Source organism: Asparagus officinalis, chromosome 6 (genome assembly GCF_001876935.1).
Source record: "Asparagus officinalis chromosome 6, Aspof.V1, whole genome shotgun sequence".
In the NCBI taxonomy this organism is placed as follows: domain Eukaryota; kingdom Viridiplantae; phylum Streptophyta; class Magnoliopsida; order Asparagales; family Asparagaceae; genus Asparagus; species Asparagus officinalis.
In genome coordinates, this window is record NC_033799.1 from 53,882,528 (window position 1) to 53,905,410 (window position 22,883).

General features: G+C 34.9%; 1 protein-coding gene across 1 annotated transcript in view; it reads right to left on the bottom strand.

Annotated features, from left to right (window-relative positions):
* The window catches only part of LOC109846199, a 6,087-nt gene continuing 5,259 nt past the window's right edge, over positions 22,056 to 22,883 (bottom strand). Inside the window, exons 4-5 of the mRNA XM_020415422.1 lie at positions 22,780 to 22,877; positions 22,056 to 22,274 (exon numbers count right to left, since the gene is read on the bottom strand). Of these exons, the coding sequence (XP_020271011.1) occupies positions 22,056 to 22,274; positions 22,780 to 22,877 (317 nt within the window). The remainder of the gene's footprint in view (positions 22,275 to 22,779; positions 22,878 to 22,883) is intronic.

The window sequence follows — 22,883 nt, forward strand, 5'->3', positions numbered from 1 at the left end:
AGTTAGCCGGAGGGCGTGATCGCTCGTGGATCGGCTGATGCGGGGTTGAAGCAGTGGTTGCGAGGGTTGTAAGCACGGATCTGGTGGTTGCGCTTGCGGGGCTGGGGTCGGAGGAAAGCCGGAGGCGGCGGTCAGGCGTGGCGTTCAGGGGAGAGGGGGTGGCGAACTTGGTGGCGCGGTGGTTTGGATCTCGTGGACGAGGGAGAGGAAGAAGGGGGTGGCGGCGGAAGTGAATACGCGAGAGAGAGAGAGATGTATACATATATATATATATGTTATTATATTAGGATTAGGGTTAGGGTTTAAACAAAAATAATTATAATAAATATTTACGAGTATTTAAAAATTAAACTAATTACAGAATAATTATCTACAAATAAAAATGTACATGTTGTGCTATTACAATAGTTGATACGAAATAGTCAAAAAATACCCATATTGTACAATTAAGCAAGAATAATTAATAAATAAAATATATTTACTTATATTTAAAATCAAATAATTATGTGTTAATTATGAACACCATAAAACGTATCCGTTATACTAATGCGACAGATAGTATGTAACAATAAAAATAATACAACTAATTGTACAAATAATACGTAATTAATAATACAATGTATTATACGAAAATATACGTAATAATAAAAATAATACAATGTATTATTCAAAATGACATGTAACAGCATCGATAACGCAACAGATAAATTCCATAAATTTTCACCGCATGACATGTAACAGCATCGATAACGCAACAGATAAATTCCATAAATTTTCACCGCATAAAATTAATTTATAATATTAATATCCTTTAAATAATTATAAAACTTAGACTTTAAATCATAAAAATTTGTAGAAATTCAAGAAAAATACAAATAATCTTTTAAAAATAATAATTAAATATTTTAAACTACCAGAAAATTATTTTAACTAGTATCACAATTCACGGTCATTACATTCTACCCCCTTAAAATAAATTTCGCCCTCGAAATTAAAATAAAAGTGATGCACTTATATGCATCATTCAAGATAAATAAAGAAAGCTACATCATCAAAAGTTTTAACTAATCAGCTAAGTAACACGGTTCAAAACAGTATCGTAAAAATAGTATAAACTATCACAAGAAGTGTGAAGTTCATAAAATACAATCATAGTCATATCAAAGTCATAACATATCAATCATAATAATTCAAAAGAACAAAAATAAATATCATGCACATATAAGCATCATAAACATAATGATATCCAACACCATAAAAATGTAGGAAGCACTAAAATAAAAATTCACCATAATACATACATAGTAATTTATATAACATATACATGATCACAAATCAAACGACATTAACATATTTAAGTAAATAGCACAATAGTAACCATCAAACAAATCATGAAATAATATAATAATTTGTAGATTAATACCAAGAATATCATGTAAAACAAGAACAATACAATATAAGCATTATAATAAGTCAATAGTCAAACAACACATAAGTATTAATTGGGAAAAACAGTAAGCACAATCGTGGAAAGACAATGTGAGACGACACAACAATTCATAAAAGTATATGCAGTATATCATATCAACACAAAATAGATAATTATAGATGTATATCATAACAATAATTATCGAAACATACTTTATATAAGTATTATGACTATTGGGTACAATATTATGACTAGAAAAATGAAGCAAACAAACTTGAACAATGAACAAATATATAAGTAAGTATTAAGATGAATAAGAAACTGTATTTAGAAAATAAGTAACCATAACATCAACAAAACTAAAAAGATGAAATGCTTGATATATTAAAACAAATAATAATGATACATGCAATTAGAGTAAAGAATGAAATGAAATATACTAAATAGAACTACTTTATACGTAATAAAACAAGCTAGATAATAAACTTATAACATAGTATACATTAGTAGAGAATGATAAGGTAAAATGACTGAAATATACTAAACACGAGAATGACGCAATATCACTAAAAAAGCACAAGATATAAGACAAGAATGCAGAAAAATCAGGCAGAAGGACAATAAAGATTATAATAAGGTATGCAAAACATACATAATCACAATTGAAATAACATTAAGAAATAAACATAGATAGAAACATATCAATACATATAGGCAAACAAACAGATGCAAATTATAATAACAATCACTAGCCGAATATAAAGATACACAATAATTACTAGCATACAAATAGTTATATAACACAAAGTAAATAATACCAAATCATAGTTAGGTTCAAAGAAACAAAAATAAAATCAAAGTCTAAAAATAAAAGATATAAAAGCAAAAGGGATAAACAAGATTCAACAACAATAATAATCACTATATAAAATCAATTTAGACATAGCAGTATATTGTGAAATAGTCAAAAATCACATAAATACAATCAACATAATATACATAAATAAAATGTATAATACATAAAACATGAACTATGGAAGATAAAATAGATTTATAAACAAATAAAAACATACAATACAACACTGTATGTGATACATAAAATATGTAATAAATAATGCAAAATTAATACAATCAAATAATATATAAGTCAAATCAAAGAAAAAATAGTTGTAAAAATAATAACACATATAATAATGATATGTACAAGGATAGATGAGTTATACAAGAGAGGATAATCGCAAAGCTATAGGACAAGAACCGTGGAAACTCCGGAGTCAAAGAGTGATAAGATGGGGATAAAATGAAATCTATCAAGAAAATAGAATAAGAGCTCAAGAATAGTCTCACGGATGAAATATGATATGCGTCTAAATTATCCATTATATTCTTACTAGTGGTAACTCGGGACCGTGATCGGAACCATGACCTGCATGGGCTACCAATAAAACCTATCACGCCCCGCTTCCCAAAATACCCGGGAACCAGAACATGAGCAAGCCCGCGACGTATTAGATTGAGAAAAAATATACAGTATCTTTTTTTTCTTTTCTTGTTTCTTCTCAATCCAATACGCTAAGCGTTTAGAACTAAATATAATACGAAGTCACAGGTCCCGATCACAGATAGCAAGAATATAATGAACAAACTCAGAACAAAATGATACAAATCATAAATGAGATAACATCCGAGACATAATATTCGGGTCAACATGCCCTTATACAAACTATCTGAATGAAATGCTGGAGAATATAAAATATAATGATCAGGAGAAAAGGAAATGCTACAAAAATAAACTGGAAGGAATAACTAAGCTTCAACTTGTTCTTCTGCTCCATCTACAAGGCACTCCTGCTGAGAATCCTCTGGCTCCTGCTAGACCTGTTCTTCTCCTAAGTCTGACGTACACCAGAGAAAATAGGTGTACGTCAGGGTGCATGGCACACGGCAAGACCCCACAAAAGAAAAGAACAAACAAAAACCAAAGTGAAAAATGATACGATAACCGAAACGACAAAAGAACGTGCGACAGGTAATTCCACAAAATCAACATGTAATCCACTACCAAAACATGATAATCATAAGAATCCGTAAATCAATCGGGTAATGAAATCCTGCAGCTAGCGATCAGAATAATCATCCAAGTCACAAAGTCATACACTAGATGAAATTAATACTTAAAAATCTACAACTCGAGACGTAGTACGTCGAGCGAAATAATCCAAACAAGGAAACCCTCATGTATATACCATATGTCTCGAATTGTAAATAATTAAATATTAATTCTGATCTATGTATGAAAAGAAACACAACTGGCCTACATCTCACAAGAATCCATAAATCCTAACCAAAGTGACGACACCGATTCACCTCACCGATCCACTAGTAACAAGTCATGTAACTAGCCATCCTATAACAGGTCACTGGTTCATATCTCACACAGAGTCAACGCTCATATTATCGGATAACTGACTGTTCACATATCCCTATGTGCATCCCATTCAGGAATCAAAGTAGCGACACCGATCTACTTTGACCCAACCAACCAATCCCAGTGGCGACACTGATCCACTGTGACTCAACAAATCAACCCCATTGGTGACACCAATCCACTGGTACGAACCCAGAAGATATATCAACAGTCTTATTCGATTACATGAACATGGACTTTCCCGCCCCAACTCATCTTGCTTTTCTAAATCAACAATACACATGTATCTAGATCTTGTACACGACACACTAGGCAACTAAGGACATGAACTATTAACGGTTCTCAACAAAACAAGAAATAATAAATAAATACAACTAATCTTATGCAAATCATATGATGAACATTACTATATAAGCTAGCGATGAAATCAGGTGTGCATATATGATATGAGTGAGTATAAATAAGAGTGTCAACATGTCGGTGTCAAAGGACATGAAACATCGTGTTCTACAACTATCAATCACACGATCATAATACAAAAATAAACTTTTACCAAAATAACTTCTTTGAAAACATTCATCATTCTAAAATAATTTCCTTCCACAACATAAATTCTAAAAATATTATAATTAATCTAAAATAATATTGTTACCCAAAATAAATTCTTTAATTTATTATATTGGTTCTGAAAATATTATTTATCACATAATTACTATCCATCCAATATTATTCATCAAACCCACACAGATAATAAAAATTATAAATTAACATAAACAGATAATTCACCAATTCATCAACAAGCCCACGCAGATAATAACAATTCATAATCTAATCTATGCAACTAATTAATGACATATATAAATAGGAAATGACGAGTCAAGAGGAGCGGGATCTTGCCTCGTGTTTTTGTCGAACGAATCGACATTGATGGCGCGGATCTGATCTGAGCGCGGGGAGCACGACGTCGGGAAGAGCTCCGGCGAGGGGCTGTAGCGACGACGTGGAGTTCGTCGGATTTTGGGCTGCCAGAGTACGACAAGGGGGCAGCGGTGGTCGGAGGCAGCATGGGGACAGCGTCGGGCTCGGCGAGGAGCTGCGGCCAAGGCTTGGCGAACAGGGGAGGGGAGAGAGAAGGGGTGCTGGAGGCGGTGGGTGGCGCGGTGGTTTGGATCTCGTGGACGAGGGAGAGGAAGAAGGGGGTGGCGGCGGAAGTGAATACGCGAGAGAGAGAGAGACGTATACATATATATATGTTATTATATTAGGATTAGGGTTAGGGTTTAAACAAAAATAATTATAATAAATATTTACGGGTATTTAAAAATTAAACTAATTACAGAATAATTATCTACAAATAAAAACGTACATGTTGTGCTATTACAATAATTGATACGAAATAGTCAAAAAATACCCATATTATACAATTAAACAAGAATAATTAATAAATAAAATATATTTACTTATATTTAAAATCAAATAATTATGTGTTAATTATGTATACCGTAAAATGTACCCGTTATACTAATGCGACAGATAATATGTAACAGTAAAAATAATACAACTAATTGTACAAATAATACATAATTAATAATACAACGTATTATACGAAAATATACGTAATAATAAAAATAATGCAATGTATTATTCAAAATGACATGTAACAGCATCGATAACGCAATAGATAAATTCCATAAATTTTCATCGCATAAAATTAATTTATAATATTAATATCCTTTAAATAATTATAAAATTTAGACTTTAAATCATAAAAAATTTGTAGGAATTCAAGAAAAATACAAATACTCTTTTAAAAATAATAATTAAATATTTTAAACTACCAGAAAATTATTTTAACTAGTATCACAATTTACGGTCATTACATGCTTACTCACATATGATTGCCTTAGCCTTCATTTCATATATTCCATAAGGCTTTTTGATAGGGGGAATCTTCTCTTTTCTATTATTGTTTTTATACTCACCCATGCATATTGATAGGGGGAGTTTTCGCTCTCTTCTTTCTTGTTGGTTTCCCCTTTTTGATGTTGTCAAAGGGGGAGAAATATTATGAGTATGTCTTTCTTGTTTATATGCATGATAATTCTAATTTATATATTCTTTCCTTCCATGCATATATATCTTTTTGTAAATTGTTTGTCATCATCAAAAAGGGGGAGATTGTTAGACTCTTTGTTTTGATGATGTTTAACAAATAATTTACCACTAATATTGTTTGTCTAGTATTTGTGTTTTCTTATTTATTATAGACAAACAACGAGTTGGAGGATGTATGGAATTGCGCATTCACGATTATATCTAATGGAGGTTGGCGGAATTATGGAGTAGGGCCTACGTAATTCAAAGTTAAAGATTCAAGTTCAAGCTTCATCCGCAAGTGTACCAAGATAGAGATTCGTTGAAGATTATGCATATATATGATTTCATCAATATCAATTTTATTTAGTTCAATGAAATCATGTTTTAGTGCATTATAAGTGTATTTTGATAAAATACTATATTCATTGTTTATAAACTTCATAACAATAATTTACATCTTTCTTCAAGTCTATAAAATCATTTTGTATTGTTTCAAAACATGGCTAAGCTAAAATGTCAAAACTCATATGTTCACATTTTTATGTTTTGGACTATTTTGTAATATGATGATATTTTTCATTTGGGAGGTTCTTTTTAAAAATCAGTTTTTGTAGCATGTGTATTATCATGTCTACAATTATTTCCTAAAGTTTTATATTTTTTGGATTTGTTTGATATTTTTAAATAGGGTTTTAAAATCAGAAAACTTTTTCAAACCTGTCTTTTTTCATATATCAGTTTGCGGTCGACCGCCACAGTTGACCGCCTTGAGTCCAGAGACTCAGATAACTTTTTGATGGCTCACGATCAACTGTGACGGTCGACCGGATGCAGTCCAGAGAGTTTTGCGGTCGACCATCACGGTCGACCGGCTGATGTCCAGAGCCAAAGTTCTGTTTCTGACCTGCTCGTGGTCGACCGCGCATTTCCTACGATCGACCACCGAACTGTCAATCAGGTTCCAACGGCTCTTTTTCTGAGCTATTTTCCTTGGGTTTTTTGGTCTTTTCTGTTTGGTTTTTGGTTGATATTTTGAGAGGGTATAAATACCCCATTGTTGTCATCTTTCATAAGTACCCAAGAAATGTTTTAATAAAGTTTTAACAAGGGTTTAAGTGTTGTTTAAGTTTATTTAAAAAGCTTTTAAGCAATTGAGAGTTTGTTTTGTGAAATCAATTTCACAAGAGCTTGAGGAGATCGTCTATTGGTGTTTGGGCATCCAACTACTCTCCCTCGATCTCTTGATTTATTGAGAAGTTTTCTAAACTCTATTTCTAGCTCTTTTTATATATTTGATTATCATTGTTATTAAGCTAGAACTATATTGAGTTTAGTTTTGATTTATATCTCTTTGTTCACACACAACCTATTGAGCTTATTGTATTTACATTCATAATATAATTGGGTTGTGGGATTATGTAACAATTAAGAGTGAGCTTACACTGTGTTCTCATCCATATTAGAGAACAAATCATTTGTTGTATTGTGCTTATTGTGAGATTCACTTTGGTTACACTAGTACACCAGAAGGAGTGTGTGGTGAGAGATGGGGTTACTTCTAAGAAGAGTGGCATCGGTAGACGAACCTAGGGAGCGGTTGTATCCGAGCACTTGAGGAAGGACACGGAGTGACCAACACTTAGAGGGTGTGGAGTGTAGTTACATTGTATTATTGTGTGGTATAAATGTTATTCGGATGATCATAGAAAACCCGGTTGTGATAGTGGATTTCTCCCCGGGAGTGTGGAGCGGAGACGTAAGACAGAAGGTCCGAACTCCGTGATCATTTCATGTGTTTGAGTTTGCCTTGGCGCATTTACTCTTATGTTTATATTTTTCATCGCCATTGTCCATTGCTCATTATATCTATCATCCACTATCTTGTTTATTTTATTTACCCTTGTGTATATCACTTATCCTAGCTCACATATCTTGTTGTATTTTATATTTGCTAGGATAACTTGTTAATTAGTTTTAATTGACATAAAATCGGATTAGAGTAGCATAAGACCCTAATCACCCTCCCTCTAGGGTCTAACATTTTTCGACCGTTAACCGCCTAGATTTGTTTTAACTGATAAAATATCATCCAAGAACATGGTTAAGTAGTTACAACTGAAGATAAGAGTGAGTCGATCGTTCTTATCCGAAAACTAAGGTCCCAAAGCCTATAAATACAGCTCCAGGACCTTTATTTTTTTCAGATCTAGAATTCTTAAGCATTGATGAAGCCCTACTGGATTGAAGACTGAAGGAGCACGAATTTCAGAAGAGAGGAGGAGATCTGATCGAGTTCATCAGCATAAAAAGAGGAGCTCGCCAAATCTACAGTTCCGGTTCCTTCCCTTGAGATTGTCTCGTTACAGTGATCTCGAGAAGAATGATTATCTCGCTGTTGCCGAGATAATTGCTTCAGTTTCTTGATTCCTTCGCGAATCAGCGAAGCTGCGAATCTGATCCGATCGTTTGGTAGTCCATAGATATTAACATCCCCATCACAGGCCAAGATCCCACGCAAGCAGCGGAGGATAAACGTCCGTTACGTTTGTTTAAAAGGAAAGTTGTAATCTTTGTTGAAAGTCTTATAAAAAGACTATTTCTTTGAGTTTGTTGTAAACGTTTAAAGTTGTAATGAACTCATCAATGAAGAAATCGATTTTCTCCCAAAACAAGGACATGGACCTCGAGTTTTCCCTACTGACAATGTCGACATTGCATTTAATACTTGACATGCGCCATCATGCCTCTAGCCCCAATAGTCTTCATGACTTATCGGACCACGTCAGCACCGTCATGCTTCTGATTACTTCTAATTTAATATGGAAGTAATCTCTCCCCCAATAGCCAGCCGACACCTGTAAAGAAGGAGCTGACTCAACCATCAGCCCATGCTTCTTCACCGTCGTCCTGTGCTCGGCCACAATGACAATTCTACCTTTTTCAACACCACTATAAATAGAGGTACTATTCTAACATACACCTTCTTCCACTTCGGATTCTTTGCCGAGTAATATTTGCATATTACTACAAACATGGACTCTCACAATTTATTTTTCCCACTCAAGCTCACCAGCTGACTTGATCGTCTGAGGAACCGTAGGAGAACTAAGCCCCAAGCCCCATTCTTTCACGAGTTTCTAATTGTGCAGCATTCAGCTACCCATCTCAGAATCTGATATTCGGGGAAGGAAGCGACCCCTCATTAATCTCAATACACCTATCCAACCACGGATATAATTAACTGTGTGATCACTTAACATCAACAAGTGGTTACACATGAAGACCTTATATCTTTTGAAGAATAGATTAGTGGTTTCTACTAGTATAATATACCTTGGTTGTTAAATTAAGTCTGGAACTAAAATTCTAAATGGACAAGATAATCAAGTGAATCTTGATCTATTATTTAGTGAGCAGGAGCATAAATTGAACTGCTTAAATGGGTAGTAGAGATGGAAAAAGAAATAGCTTAAATTCCCCCTTCATGTGTGAAAGAAATTTATGATTTAATATTAATCTTGCATCCAAAAAAATTGTCATGTATCTTTGAAATTTTGGAATAAAAACTATGCACACCCTTATTAAGTTAGGTAGTGTTTTTTTAATGAATATTTATAAAACAAAGAGGGATATTACAAAAGAGGGATTGGTGGTTAAACTTTCTAATTTAAGTTTTAAATTTTGATATAAAATTATCCACATCTTTATTTTATATTTCCTTTATAAGAAAAAAATAACTTTGGCTCAAGTTTTCTACTTTTAAAGGATTAGCAATTCAAAGAAAATTTTAGCACAATTTAATTTTTAGAAGCAAGACCATAAAAAACTCATGTATAGCAAAAAAAAAAAAAAAAAAAAAAAAAATACAATTATTGTTTTTCTTATACTGAAACTTAGATGTTTTTTAGGCTGCTTGCTAATTTTAAAGGAACCTGCAGATAATAGTGCTTGGTAAATTTTTTTCGTCTACTTATTGAAAATTATTATTTCTCTTAAGGAGTTGTTTTCAAAAGCAACCTAAATATGCTTTTAAAATCAGTTAGTTCTTTTAATAATTGTTAAAGCAAATATATCCTTTTTGCTTTTGACAATTTTATCATATTTGTCCTAAAATGTATTACTCCTTTATCTAAAGACACAAAAATTAACAAACGTGTATCTTATCATAAATGTATAAAAAAATAACACTTATCATATTATAAGTACTTATGTGTCCCTTTCTCCTAGCTGAAAATGGCATGTGCACATCTAATTTTATATTCATATGAGAATCCTCATCAAATTAAAATTATCCATTACTAGATAATTATAATAATTAAATATTTTATAATCCTTATCTAATTAAAAAATCTTTAATTATAAATCTAAATACAAAAATTAAAAAACCCTATCTAGAGAGCCTTTCTACATAAAAACGTGGGTTAATTTAGAAAAATCCCCCTCAACAATGCGGCTATCTTATAAAATCCCACAAACTATTTTAATTTGACAAAACCTTTCAAGTTTGAGCATACCGTAGATAACCCTACCTCGCCCCCCCATCCCCCCCACCCCCACCCCAACCCTCAACTATGAAATTTGGAGATAACCCCTTTAAACTTTTATCGATTAAACCTCCTCAAATATGTTCAACAATTTTACTTTTAGTAACATCACTCAAGTTTGAACCAATTGTAATAACCCTTCAAGTTTAAAAATTTAAGAGACCACCATAAACTCTTCTCATATGTTGCTCTTAAAGTTAACACAGCCTAACACATTGTAAAACCCCGTAAATTTGAATATTTTATGATAAATAATAATAAATATGTTTTATGGTGAAAAATAATATATTTTGATGTTTGGATATGATAAGAATTAATTTGAGATTAATTCAATATATATTTGTGAAAATATGAGTGCAAATGCACAAAACATGCACAAAGGCCAAAAGAGTGAAAATCTGGGAATAATGACCAGTTATGAGTTTTTATATTTTATACACCGATACAGTTAGAATTTAGAAAAGTGTAAAAGACCAACGTTGTAGGTATCTTCAACAGCTTTCTAACAGCCAAAATACAGAAGGTTATTTTCCTAGTCAGACTAGGTTTCCTGGTTCGGGTCTAACAGGTTTGTTTCGGGTTTGCCTCTATAAATACCTGTATTTTTCATAAAAATTCCTTTATTTTATCATATCTAAGAACCCTAATAGCCACCAAACCCCCATAAACCCTATTTTGAATTCTTGGAGAAGATTGGAGGCTTTCAAGTTGGGTTTTTGTTGATTTTTGGCTTTTGGAGTGGAGATCTCCTTCGACGTTGCTTCTAACAAGTTTTCCTACAAACCCAGGCGAGTATCATCTCTACTAATCTCCCTATCAATTTTTAAATTATTTTTGAAGAGTTTTTAATGAGTTTTATAGAGCCTAATCAATTAATTTGTGTATAAAAATTGGATCTTTTGTATATATGTATAAAAACTAGGTCTTTTCATGTTAAAGAGATTAAGCACGAATTTACAGAAGTATTTTAAGATCTGAATATAATTTAAAAGATTGTTTATCTGAATTTAGATGTCTTATTCTTCGTTTTAAAGTTTCGTGCATGATTAAAGGTTTACATATGATTTCTTGTGCAAATAATCATGCTTGTTATGTTCTGCTAAAAATCTGCTGCACATATATACTATTGAACTAGAAATTTGAAATAACAAATGAAATCCAAATTGAACCAAACTAATTCCAATTGAAATATATGTGAATCTAGTTTTCAAAACAGGAAACCATACCTAAAGATAGTTTTCCTAGAGAAAGATATGCTTAATTTACTGATGATATATGCTGCAGAAAATCTGCTGCACATATAAAATGTTTAACTAGAAATTAAAAATATCATATGAACTCCAAACTGAACCAAATTAGTGTAGAATGATAGCTATGTGAGTGTAATTTCCAAAACAAAAAACTATTCTTAAAAAGAGTATGTCCAGTGAAAGATATTCTCAATTTACTAATGATATGTTCTGCAAAAAACTACAGATGTGCTGATTTGAAATAAATTGATATATTACGTAAAGGTTTCTTGAGTTTCGCTCTTGTTTGTTATTTTTGAGAGAGTTTCTCGATATTGTACTATTATATTATAATGATTAAGAGTTGTTTAATACCTGAGATGATGGTGAACTTCAGATGTGGACACGCACACCAAGATTTGTGCATGTATGCTATATTGTGTTAGATTGACACACTTTTGACACGAGTTAAATTGATAAACACATATGAATAATGATGTTCTATACGTATCCGGAAATAGGAAGATGAATCCTATTTGCCGCAGAATGATTGAGTAAGAGTATTATAATAGTATCGTTATTACACGTATCCGGAAATAGGAAGATGAAACCTATTTGCTGCAGAACGATTGTGTAAGAGTATTACAATAGTATCATTATTACATGTATCCGGAATAGGAAAATAATAAACCTATTGTCGTAGAACGATTGAGTAAGAGTATTACAACAGTATCGTTATTATATATATCCGGAATAGGAAAATAATAAACTCTATTGCCGCAGAGCGATTGAGTAACGAGCATTACAAAAGTATCGCTATAGTACAAGATGATGTACACATAGATATTTGATCAGTTGTAGGCTTTACTTCCATGATAGATTGCCCGCGAGTAGGGTATTTCCTTTGGAATTTTGATGCACCCGTTATGAACGGCAGATATATTTATTTTAGCAATTGTTAATTGCCTCTTATTATAGAGCAGGTCACTCGGACGTAGTTCGAGATGAGATGGTTTTTTTTTATGTTGAAGATTGGAGTATTTATCATTAATTAGTTATTTTTCATTCATAGAGGGTTATATGAATGATTTGATATATGTATGTACTGACTTTATTTTCTTATATACTCCTACCCCTTCCCCTGGGGAGAGGTAGTGATGATCTCGCTAGCGCTTTGACGCTCGTTGTTTTCCCCCCTTTTAGGCAGCGAGTCTGGCACACGGAGAGTCGCAGGTTGATGGGACTTCTTAGTTGTCCATTTAGTTACTTATCATATTTTGTAGTTATTGCAGAACTCTACATGTAGTTAATAAATTTCAGAATTTAGATTGGTATTTTGTTTCATAGAGTTAAGAGCTATTGTGAGACTTTGTTTATGTGACTCATTGTATTTGAGATTCAGTTCAGACTCAGAGATATGTCTATTTTATTCCAGTTGGGCTCATTATTGATTTTTTTCTTATGCTTCTTCTTTGTATATCCAGTGTTGTCCTATTTCTATTTTTTACCTGTCTGTACCTTCACCTATTTATTGTTTCCACTAGAGAAATAGTAATTGTGATGGTGAAACTTGTCATTGCATGGTGGTTGGTGCTTGGCAGGTTTGACAATCCAGGTTTCACCTGGGACTGCAGCCTTGTGTGAACCCTGGGGCGTCACAGTTGGTATTAGAGTTCTAGTTCAAGCATTCTTAGGATCATTCCTGTGTCAAATTGTGGAGCTAGGATAGAGTTTCCTAGGATTCACATATAGAGTCCGTTAGGAATTCCTAGAATGAGTGAGGACGATATGTGCGTATATCTCAAAATTTCAATAAATTTTTTTTGACAATTATTTTATGTTGATTTAAAGTATTTGCTTGAATACTATATGTTATGAATACGTATTGTGATACATTATATATGTATATATGTTTGCGATCTCACTTACTATGATCATAAGCTCTTCTCTAGATATTATAAATGTTAGAACGAGGATGCAGTCGAGATAAAACTCATACCCGGAGAGCTGGGCAAGCAGAGTCCGAGCCGTAGCAGGCTCCACAATATTTGATCGACTTTATGGCACCGTTTACAGAAACAAAGACTAGCAACACTCGAGGAGGGAGTAGCGAGCCATATTACATTTTCTGGAGTTCCACCACCCGTTGTACCAATTGTACCTATTGAAGAGGTAATACTAATGATTACATTATCACCACAACCATTTGTTGATAGAGATACAGAGCAGGAGGCTTGTCTATGTAAGAATAAGAAAGATGTAGGACGCTAAGAACACCATAGTGCAGGGCACATTGGATTCATATGCAGCTTATAAATAAAAAGAAATATGTGAAAATTCCTTAACGTAGACTCAGTACCAAACCGGAGGTTAAATATATTCAGCACAAAGGATATCACCGGAGAATAGTAGCAAAGGATAGCTACGATTTTAGATTTTCGTCGGGACAGTGAATATCACTTATTTGGGAAAATATTGTTTACTTTTTCGACAAGCAGTTAGAGCTAGTTTGCTTAAAACAGTGAGATATGCCTATAGTTAATTACGAAATCAAGACTAGCATGATGGCAATGACAAGGGCAAGAGGCCTATTATGGGATCTAAATTACGAAATCAAGACTAGCATGATGGCAATGACAAGGGCAAGAGGCCTATTATGGGATCTAGAGGACCCTAGCAGCGGGGTAAGGATTTTTACCATCAGCGATAAAGACATTACAAGAAGATAGCAAACATGATTTGATAACACCGTAGTAGCGCATGATTCGGGATACATGATACAATTATAATAAGATCGGACATAGAGCGAAGAATTATCACAGTACACCAGCAGGAGACTAGCATGATAGAGATCAGGGCCAATAATCTTAGGGCAACAGTTACGGCTAGCATCGGAGGATAGATGTGCTACCGGTTATTCTGAGGATGTAGGGGCCTATAGGCCAGAATTGTGTTATTCAGAGTATTCATCAGTGTCAGATGGACCCATGTGTTTCACCGCCAGCAGCGTAGCAGGCGTCGGCCACCAGCAGAGTTTATGTAGTCGCGCCACGTGATCATAGTGCGAGCAGAGTTTTCGTAGTAAATTCTTATCCAGCTCGAATCTTGTTTATTCAGAAGCTTCGCTTTTTTTTATCTATTATGATGTCATAATTAGACATCAGCTTGTAGCGCAGCGTTTTGGCATTCCATTATCAGTTTCTACTCCTTTAGGGGAGGTGTCCCTATTAGAGAGTATATGTAGGAGATGTGTCATCAGTATAGATGAGTTTGAGTTCATCTTTGTCATGGTCGTGTTGTGGATGTCGAATTTCGACGTCATTCTTAGTATGGAATGGTTATCATCCTACAATATCAGTACCGACTGTTTTGCTAAAACAGTACGCTTGTGAGTATTCGTTAGGATTGTATAGATAGTAGCAACCTCATAGGGTAACCAGAATGCGGAGTCATTTCTGGAATACGTCGAAGAGGTGATGATACGGGATCAGGGTGCAGTTTTGAGTGAGACCGGAGTTGTCTCAGTATATCAGGATGTCTTTTAGGACATACCTATGTTTTCTCCAGTGAGAGAGGTTGTTTCCCTGCATCGAGTTGCAGCAGGCACCGTACCGATATTCTGAGCACCTTACCATATCATATGGCACCCGCTGAGATGAGGGAGCTACAGACTCAGCTAGATGAGTTGTTATCACAGAGTTTTTTTATCTGGAGTCTTTTTTTTTGGAGCACCGATCTTCTTCGTGGGGAAGAAGGACTATAGCATGTGATTGTGTATCGATTATCGTGAGTTGAACAAGGTCATTTTCCGGATCACGAATCCACTATAGAGGATTTATGACTTGTTTGACTAGCTGCAGGGAGTGTACCATTTCTCGAAGATTGATCTTCATTCTAGTTATTTCCAGTTACGATTGCGGTAAATGGATGTTTCCAAAACCGCATTTTCTAACTCGATATGGGTCTTTGAGGTCTTGTCATGCCATTTGGGCTGATTAATGCACCCGCGGTATTCATGGATTTGATGAACCGGGTTTTTCGTCCATGCTAGGACCAGTTCGTAGTTATTTTATTAACGACATCATTATCTTTTCGAGATCGGAGACAGAGCGTGAGCAACATCCTCTATTGGCATTGCGGGGATAGCGGAAAATCGAGATTAGAGGCATCAGTGATACGCTGAGTTCAGCAAATATGAGTTTTGGCTATAAGAGATTAGATTTTTAGGCCACGTCATCAGCAGGTGGGGCATAACAGTGGATCTAGTCATTGTTGAGGCTGTACTTGATTGGGAGCCACTAAGAAACATTACAGGGGTTCGTAGTTTTAGAATGGTATGAGAGAAAGTTCATTCAGGACTTTTTGAAGATTGTGATACTACTTGTACACCTTACAAAGAAGGGTGTATAGTTTGCTTTGGGCACAGGGTGCCAGGAAGCCTTTAAGACTATTAAGGCTAGATAGACTACAATAATAATTTTGATTGTTCTAAACAGTGATACGACATTTGTCATTTACATGGACACATCATTAGCAGGACTACGAGGTGTTTTGATGCAGACCCGGAGGGTATGGCTTATTTCACGACAGTTTAGGCGCATCGTAATAGATATACAGTACATCCATGCACAAGGAAAATGTACAAGGATCTGAAGAGACATTTTTAGTGGAGTGGTATGCGTAGAGGGATTGCAGATTATGTGGCTAAGTGTTATACCTACCAACAAAATTAAGGCAGAACATCAAAGACATGCAGGAACCCTACAACCTTTACCCATTCCTGAGTGGAAGTGAGCAGATATTTCCATAGATTTCATAGTGGGGTTGCCTAAGTCAAAGAAAGGAAATGATTCTATTTGGATTATAGTGGACAGATTGACTAAGTCTACACATTTCTTATCAGTGAGGACGACTTATACGGCAGATATGTATGCGAGGATCTTCGTTCAGGAGATTGTTAGATTGCACGGAGTTTCGGAGACGATTGTATCAGATCGGGGCTCAAGCTTCACATCTTATTTTTGGAGGAGTTTCCAGGATATTTTTGGTAGTCAGTTGTCATTTAGCAGCGTTTTTCACCCCCAGACAGATGGTCAGACCGAGAGGGTGAATCAGATCTTAGAGGACATGCTGAGAGCATGCATTATGGATTTTCAGGGTAGCTGGGAGGATCACATCCCACTGATTGAATTTGCATATTATAATAGTTATCAAGCTACCATCAGGATGGCACCGTATGAAGCTTTGTACGGAAGACCTTGCAGATCACCTATATGTTGGGCAGAGCCAGAGGATAGTTTATTGATTGGTCCAGAGTTAGTTAGACAGACCACAGAGAAGGTAGCATTGATTCGAGAGCGCATTCTTACGGCGAAGAGTCGGCAAAAGAGCTATGCAAATCAGAGGAGACGGCCTTTAGAGTTCCAGGTCGGAGACTCAGTTATGTTGAAAGTATCACCGATGAAGGGCGTTCAGCGATTCGGTAGACGGGGGAAGCTTGCCCCGAGATATGTTAGTCCTTTTAGGATCATCGAGCGCACTGGAGCTGTTTCTTACAGGTTAGATCTTCCAGTATCGATGTCGAATATACACGATGTCTTTCATGTTTCGATGCTTAAGAAACATCTGTGGGATGATGAGCAACAGAGAGTGATTGATTCACCATAGATTGAGATTCAGGATGACTTGACTATCGTAGAGATTTCGGTATGCATACTTGCTAGAGAGAATAAAAATCTTAGGAATAAAGTCATTCCATTAATGAAAGTTCAGTGGAACCGGCAAGGAGCCGAAGAGATTTCTTTTGGGAGCACGAGGAGGATGTTCGTCGCGACTACCCACACCAATTTGGACATGTATGATGTTGCTAAATTGTTATGCTTATATGCTTTGATAGTAGTATTTGTCTATGTTGTTTAGCCACATTTATATTTATCTTTAACACTAGAATAGAGATATTGTCACCTGATCCTTAATCATTTGAAACATATGGTATATACATGAGGGTTTCCTTGTTTGGATTATTTCGCTCGACGTACCAATTTCGTTTAATTAGGGATTTAGGGAAGAAGGTTTGCATTCTAGGTTGTTAACTTTAAATATCATTGTGCTAATACTATGAGATGTGTGCAGAAGGAATTCTTAATATGAATTACACCTTCTTATTGTGTTTTCCCAGTTTTTAAGCTTTGAGATGCGATTGTGGAATTTCGATGACGAAATTCTTTTAAGGGGGGAAGAATGTAACACCCCGTAAATTTGAATATTTTATGATAAATACTGATAAATATGTTATATGGTGAAAAATAATATATTTTGATATTTGGATATGATAAGAATTAATTTAAGATCAATTCAATATATATTTGTGAAAATATGAGTGCAAATGCACAAAACATGCACAAATGCCATAAGAGTGAAAATCTGGGAATAATGACCAGTTATGAGTTTTTATATTTTGTACACCGATGCAGTTAGAATTTGGAAAAGTGTAAAAAACCAAAGTTGTTTTCCTACAAGTCTTATATCACCTCATTCCGAGGTCGGATGAGAAAGTTACAGCCAAAATACAGAAGGTTATTTTCCTAGTCAGACTAGGTTTCCTGGTTCGGGTCTAACAGGTTTGTTTCGGGTTTGCCTCTATAAATATTTGTATTTTTCACAAAAATTCCTTTTTTTATCATATCTAAGAACCCTAACAGCCACCAAACCCCCATAAACCCTATTTTGAATTCTTGGAGAAGATTGGAGGCTTTCAAGTTGGGTTTTTGTTGATTTTTGGCTTTTGGAGTGGAGATCTCCTTCGACGTTGCTTCTAACAAGTTTTCCTACAACCCCAGGCGAGTATCATCTCTACTAATCCCCCTTTCAGTTTTTAAATTATTTTTGAAGAGTTTTTAATGAGTTTTATAGAGCCTAATTAATTAATTTGTGTATAAAAATTGGATCTTTTGTATATATGTATAAAGACTAGGTCTTTTCATGTTAAAGAGATTAAGCACGAATTTACAGAAGTATTTTAAGATTTGAAAATAATTTAAAACATTGTTTATCTAAATTTAGATGTCTTATTCTTCGTTTTAAAGCTTCGTGCATGATTGAAGGTTTACATATGATTTCTTGTGCAAATAATCATGCTTGTTATGTTCTGCTGAAAATCTGCTGCACATATATACTATTGAACTAGAAATTTAAAATAACAAATAAAATCCAAATTGAACCAAACTAATGACAATTGAAAGATATGTGAATCTAATTTTCAAAACAGAAAACCATACCTAAAGATAGTTTTCCTAGAGAAAGATATGCTCAATTTACTGATGATATATGCTGCAGAAAATCTGCTGCACATATAAAATGTTTAACTGGAAATTAGAAATATCTTATGAACTCCAAACTGAACTAAATCAGTGTAAAATGATAGCTATGTGAGTCTAATTTCCAAAACGAAAAACTATTCTTAAAAAGAGTTTGTCCAGAAAAAGATATTCTCAATTTACTAATGATATATTCTGTAGAAAACTACAGATGTGCTGATTTGAAATAAATTGATATATTACGTAAAGGTTTCTTGAGTTTTGCTCTTGTTTGTTATTTTTGAGAGAGTTTCTCATCTTGTACTGTTATATTATAATGATTAAGAGTTGTTTAATACCTGGGATGATGGTGAACTTCAGATGTGGACATGCACACTAAGATTTGTGCATGTATGCTATATTGTGTTAGATTGACACACTTTTGACACGAGTTAAATTGATAAACACATATGAATAATGATGTTCTATATGTATTCGGAAATAGGAAGATGAAACCTATTTGCCGTAGAACGATTGAGTAAGAGTATTACAATAGTATCGTTATTACACGTATCCGAAAATAGGAAGATGAAACCTATTTGCCGCAGAACGATTGAGTAAGAGTATTACAATAGTATTGTTATTACATGTATCCGGAATAGGAAAATAATAAACCTATTACCGCAGAACGATTGAGTAAGAGTATTACAACAGTATCGTTATTATATGTATCTGGAATAGGAAAATAATAAACCCTATTGTCGCAGAGCGATTGAGTAACGAGCATTACAAAAGTATCACTATAGTACAAGATGATGTACACATAGATATTTTATCAGTTATAAGCTTTACTTCCATGATAGATTGCCCACGAGTAGGGTATTTCCTTTGAGATTTTGATGCACCCGTTATGAACGGCAGATATATTTATTTTAGTAATTGTTAATATCCTCTTATTATAGAGCAGGTCACTCGGACGTAGTTCGAGATGAGATGGTTTTTCTTTATGTTGAAGATTGAAGTATTTATCATTGATTAGTTATTTTTTATTCATAGAGGGTTATATGAATGATTTAATATATGTATGTACTGACCCTATTTTCTTATATACTCCTACCCCTTCCCCTGGGGAGAGGTAGTGATGACCTCGCTAGCGCTTTGACGTTCGTTGTTTTCCCCCCTTTCAGGCAGTGAGTCTGGCGTACGGAGAGTCGCAGATTGATGGGACTTCTTAGTTGTCTATTTAGTTACTTATCATATTTTGTAGTTATTGCAGAAATCCACATGTAGTTGATAAATTTCAGAATTTAGATTGGTATTTTGTTTCATAGAGTTGAGAGCTATTGTGAGACTTTGTTTATCACTAGTACAAAACTGGTCTGCCCAAACGGTTGGAACCGTTTGGGAAAACCCCCTCCCAAACGGTTACAACCGTTTGGGCAAGGAAAAACACCCGTTTGGGCTAAAGCCATTGGGGATAACTTTTCCCCAACGGTTGCCCAAACGGGTGTACCCGTTTGGATCTAGTCCCAAACGGTTGTACCCGTTTGGGACTTGTCCCAAACAGGTACACCCGTTTGGGACCGCGATATATGCCAAACGGGCAAGGAAAAACACCCGTTTGGGCTAAAGCCATTGGGGATAACTTTTCCCCAACGGTTGCCCAAACGGGTGTATCCGTTTGGATCTAGTCCCAAACGGTTGTACCCGTTTGGGACAAGTATTTAGCCAAACGATTAAAACCGTTTGGCCTATTAATTTTAATATTTTTTTCTATTTTAGCTATTTTATTTATTTACCTGCTTACATTTAATATACACATTTTACATAATGAACCAAAAACATATACATACACAAAAATATCTAAAGCGATGCTAAGTATTCAATACTATATATAAATACACAATAATTACTCAATATGCAATATATGAGATAAATGCACAATAATTACTCAATATCTCACAATGAAGAACATCCAATATTATATATTTGTCTCTAATATCCAAAATGTCTCATACATCCAAAATATAAGATAGGAATAGTCTGATTCATCCAATCAAGGAACAGAAGAAATTCCTCGAAGAATATCCTCTTGGGACAAACCCGAACGCCTTAAGTCTGCAAATATCCTAGCAATATTCTCATGTGACAAACCTTGAGCACTGGAACTAGAAGTGTTAGCAATCGAAGCAGGACGAGCAGAATGAGGTATATCGGTAGCGGGCTGATGAATTGGAGCCGGTCGCGTAAAAGCTGATGGATCACTACGAGTGGGAGCAGAACGAGCGCCCTGAGAATTAACCTATAAAATAGTAGCAATGTATGAGTGTATAATTGTCTGAGTGTTAAGTCTATGCGTATATTTACGTGTATAAGATGTATGCATATTTGTGCCAATGTACATGTGTATGCGAGAGTGCGTATGTACCATATTGTTAGTAATCAAGCGCATCTGAGACCTAAATTCCTCCCTAAGCTCCTCCCTAAGCTCCTCCCTGAGATTATCTATCTCAGCTACCCGAGCTCTAAGATCAGCCACCTCGCGACGTAGCTCCTGATTAGAAGTGTTGATTTCCGGTATGGAGGACGCCCTCAAGTAAGTCCGAGTGGCACCAATGCCCATGCCTCTTTCATAACCACCGTGATGCCCTCCGTGCAGGGAATCTAACATCTGGGTGAAACAAAGTGCATCGTCCTCTGTGGCTGAATCGACCCCTGATATTGTTGCCTCCTGGATGACTCGATTCTACACAATATAAAGTAGTCAACTGTAAGTCGATAATGCAAAAGTAGATATATTTAAGAAACAAATAAAAACAAAATAAAAGTATGTTTATAGCATAAAAGCAATTCTATCTTTGATATGGATGATTTACTAAAGGCAAGATACAAAAATAAACTAGAGTAAGGGCTCTAAGTTCAGGCTTATCCTTGTTTTCATGTCCTAGTCTTTGAACTTCCTAGCCTTTGAAGTTAAAACCTTTCAATTAATTACATGTAAATCACATTGTAGATACACAGCAGTTAAAACCATTAGCTGTGTATCTGCTGTAGATACACAGCAGTGTGTATCTGCTGTGTATCTGCAGATACACAGCAGATACACACTGCTGTGTATCTAGCTGTGTATCTGCTGTAGATACACAGCAGTGTGTATCTGCTGTGTATCTGCAGATACACAGCAGATACACAGCAGTGTATCTGCAGCAGATACACACTGCAGATACACAGCAGTGTGTATCTGCTGTGTATCTGCAGATACACATCAGTGTATATGCAGATACACAGCAGTGTATCTGCAGCGGATACTACTGTATTACATATGAAGGAAATCAATGAAAATCGATAGGATGAGGAAAGAAAATAAACTTATTATTGGCTGGACGTAATGTGTTTGTGAATTTTGGTGCACCTTCTAGTTATGTGACATTTTATCTTTTGCAATATTGTAGTTCTCACAGAGTCAAATAATAGGCCACCAGTTTGTGGATGCAATCTTACTGTGGTTTCTTTCTCTTGAGAGCAAGTCATGAGAAGAGCCACTAAAAAGAGTAGAGTTTTGAAGAAAGATCAGATGAAATTTGCACCAAAAAGAATATGACAAAGTGAAAGAATAAAAGAGAGACTTAATAGATGTGGCAAGGCATGCTTTGTTTAGAACGCGGACCTGTTTTCCTTTTCTCAACTTTTATATTTGGCAAGTGTGGCGAATCAACAGTTTATTTCACAGTGTGTCTCATTAGATGTGAACAATTACCTCATGTGTCCCATTAGCTGTGTATCTGCTGCAGATACACAGCAGTGTGTATCTGCTGTGTATCTGCAGATACACAGCAGTGTATCTGCACTGTGTATCTGCAG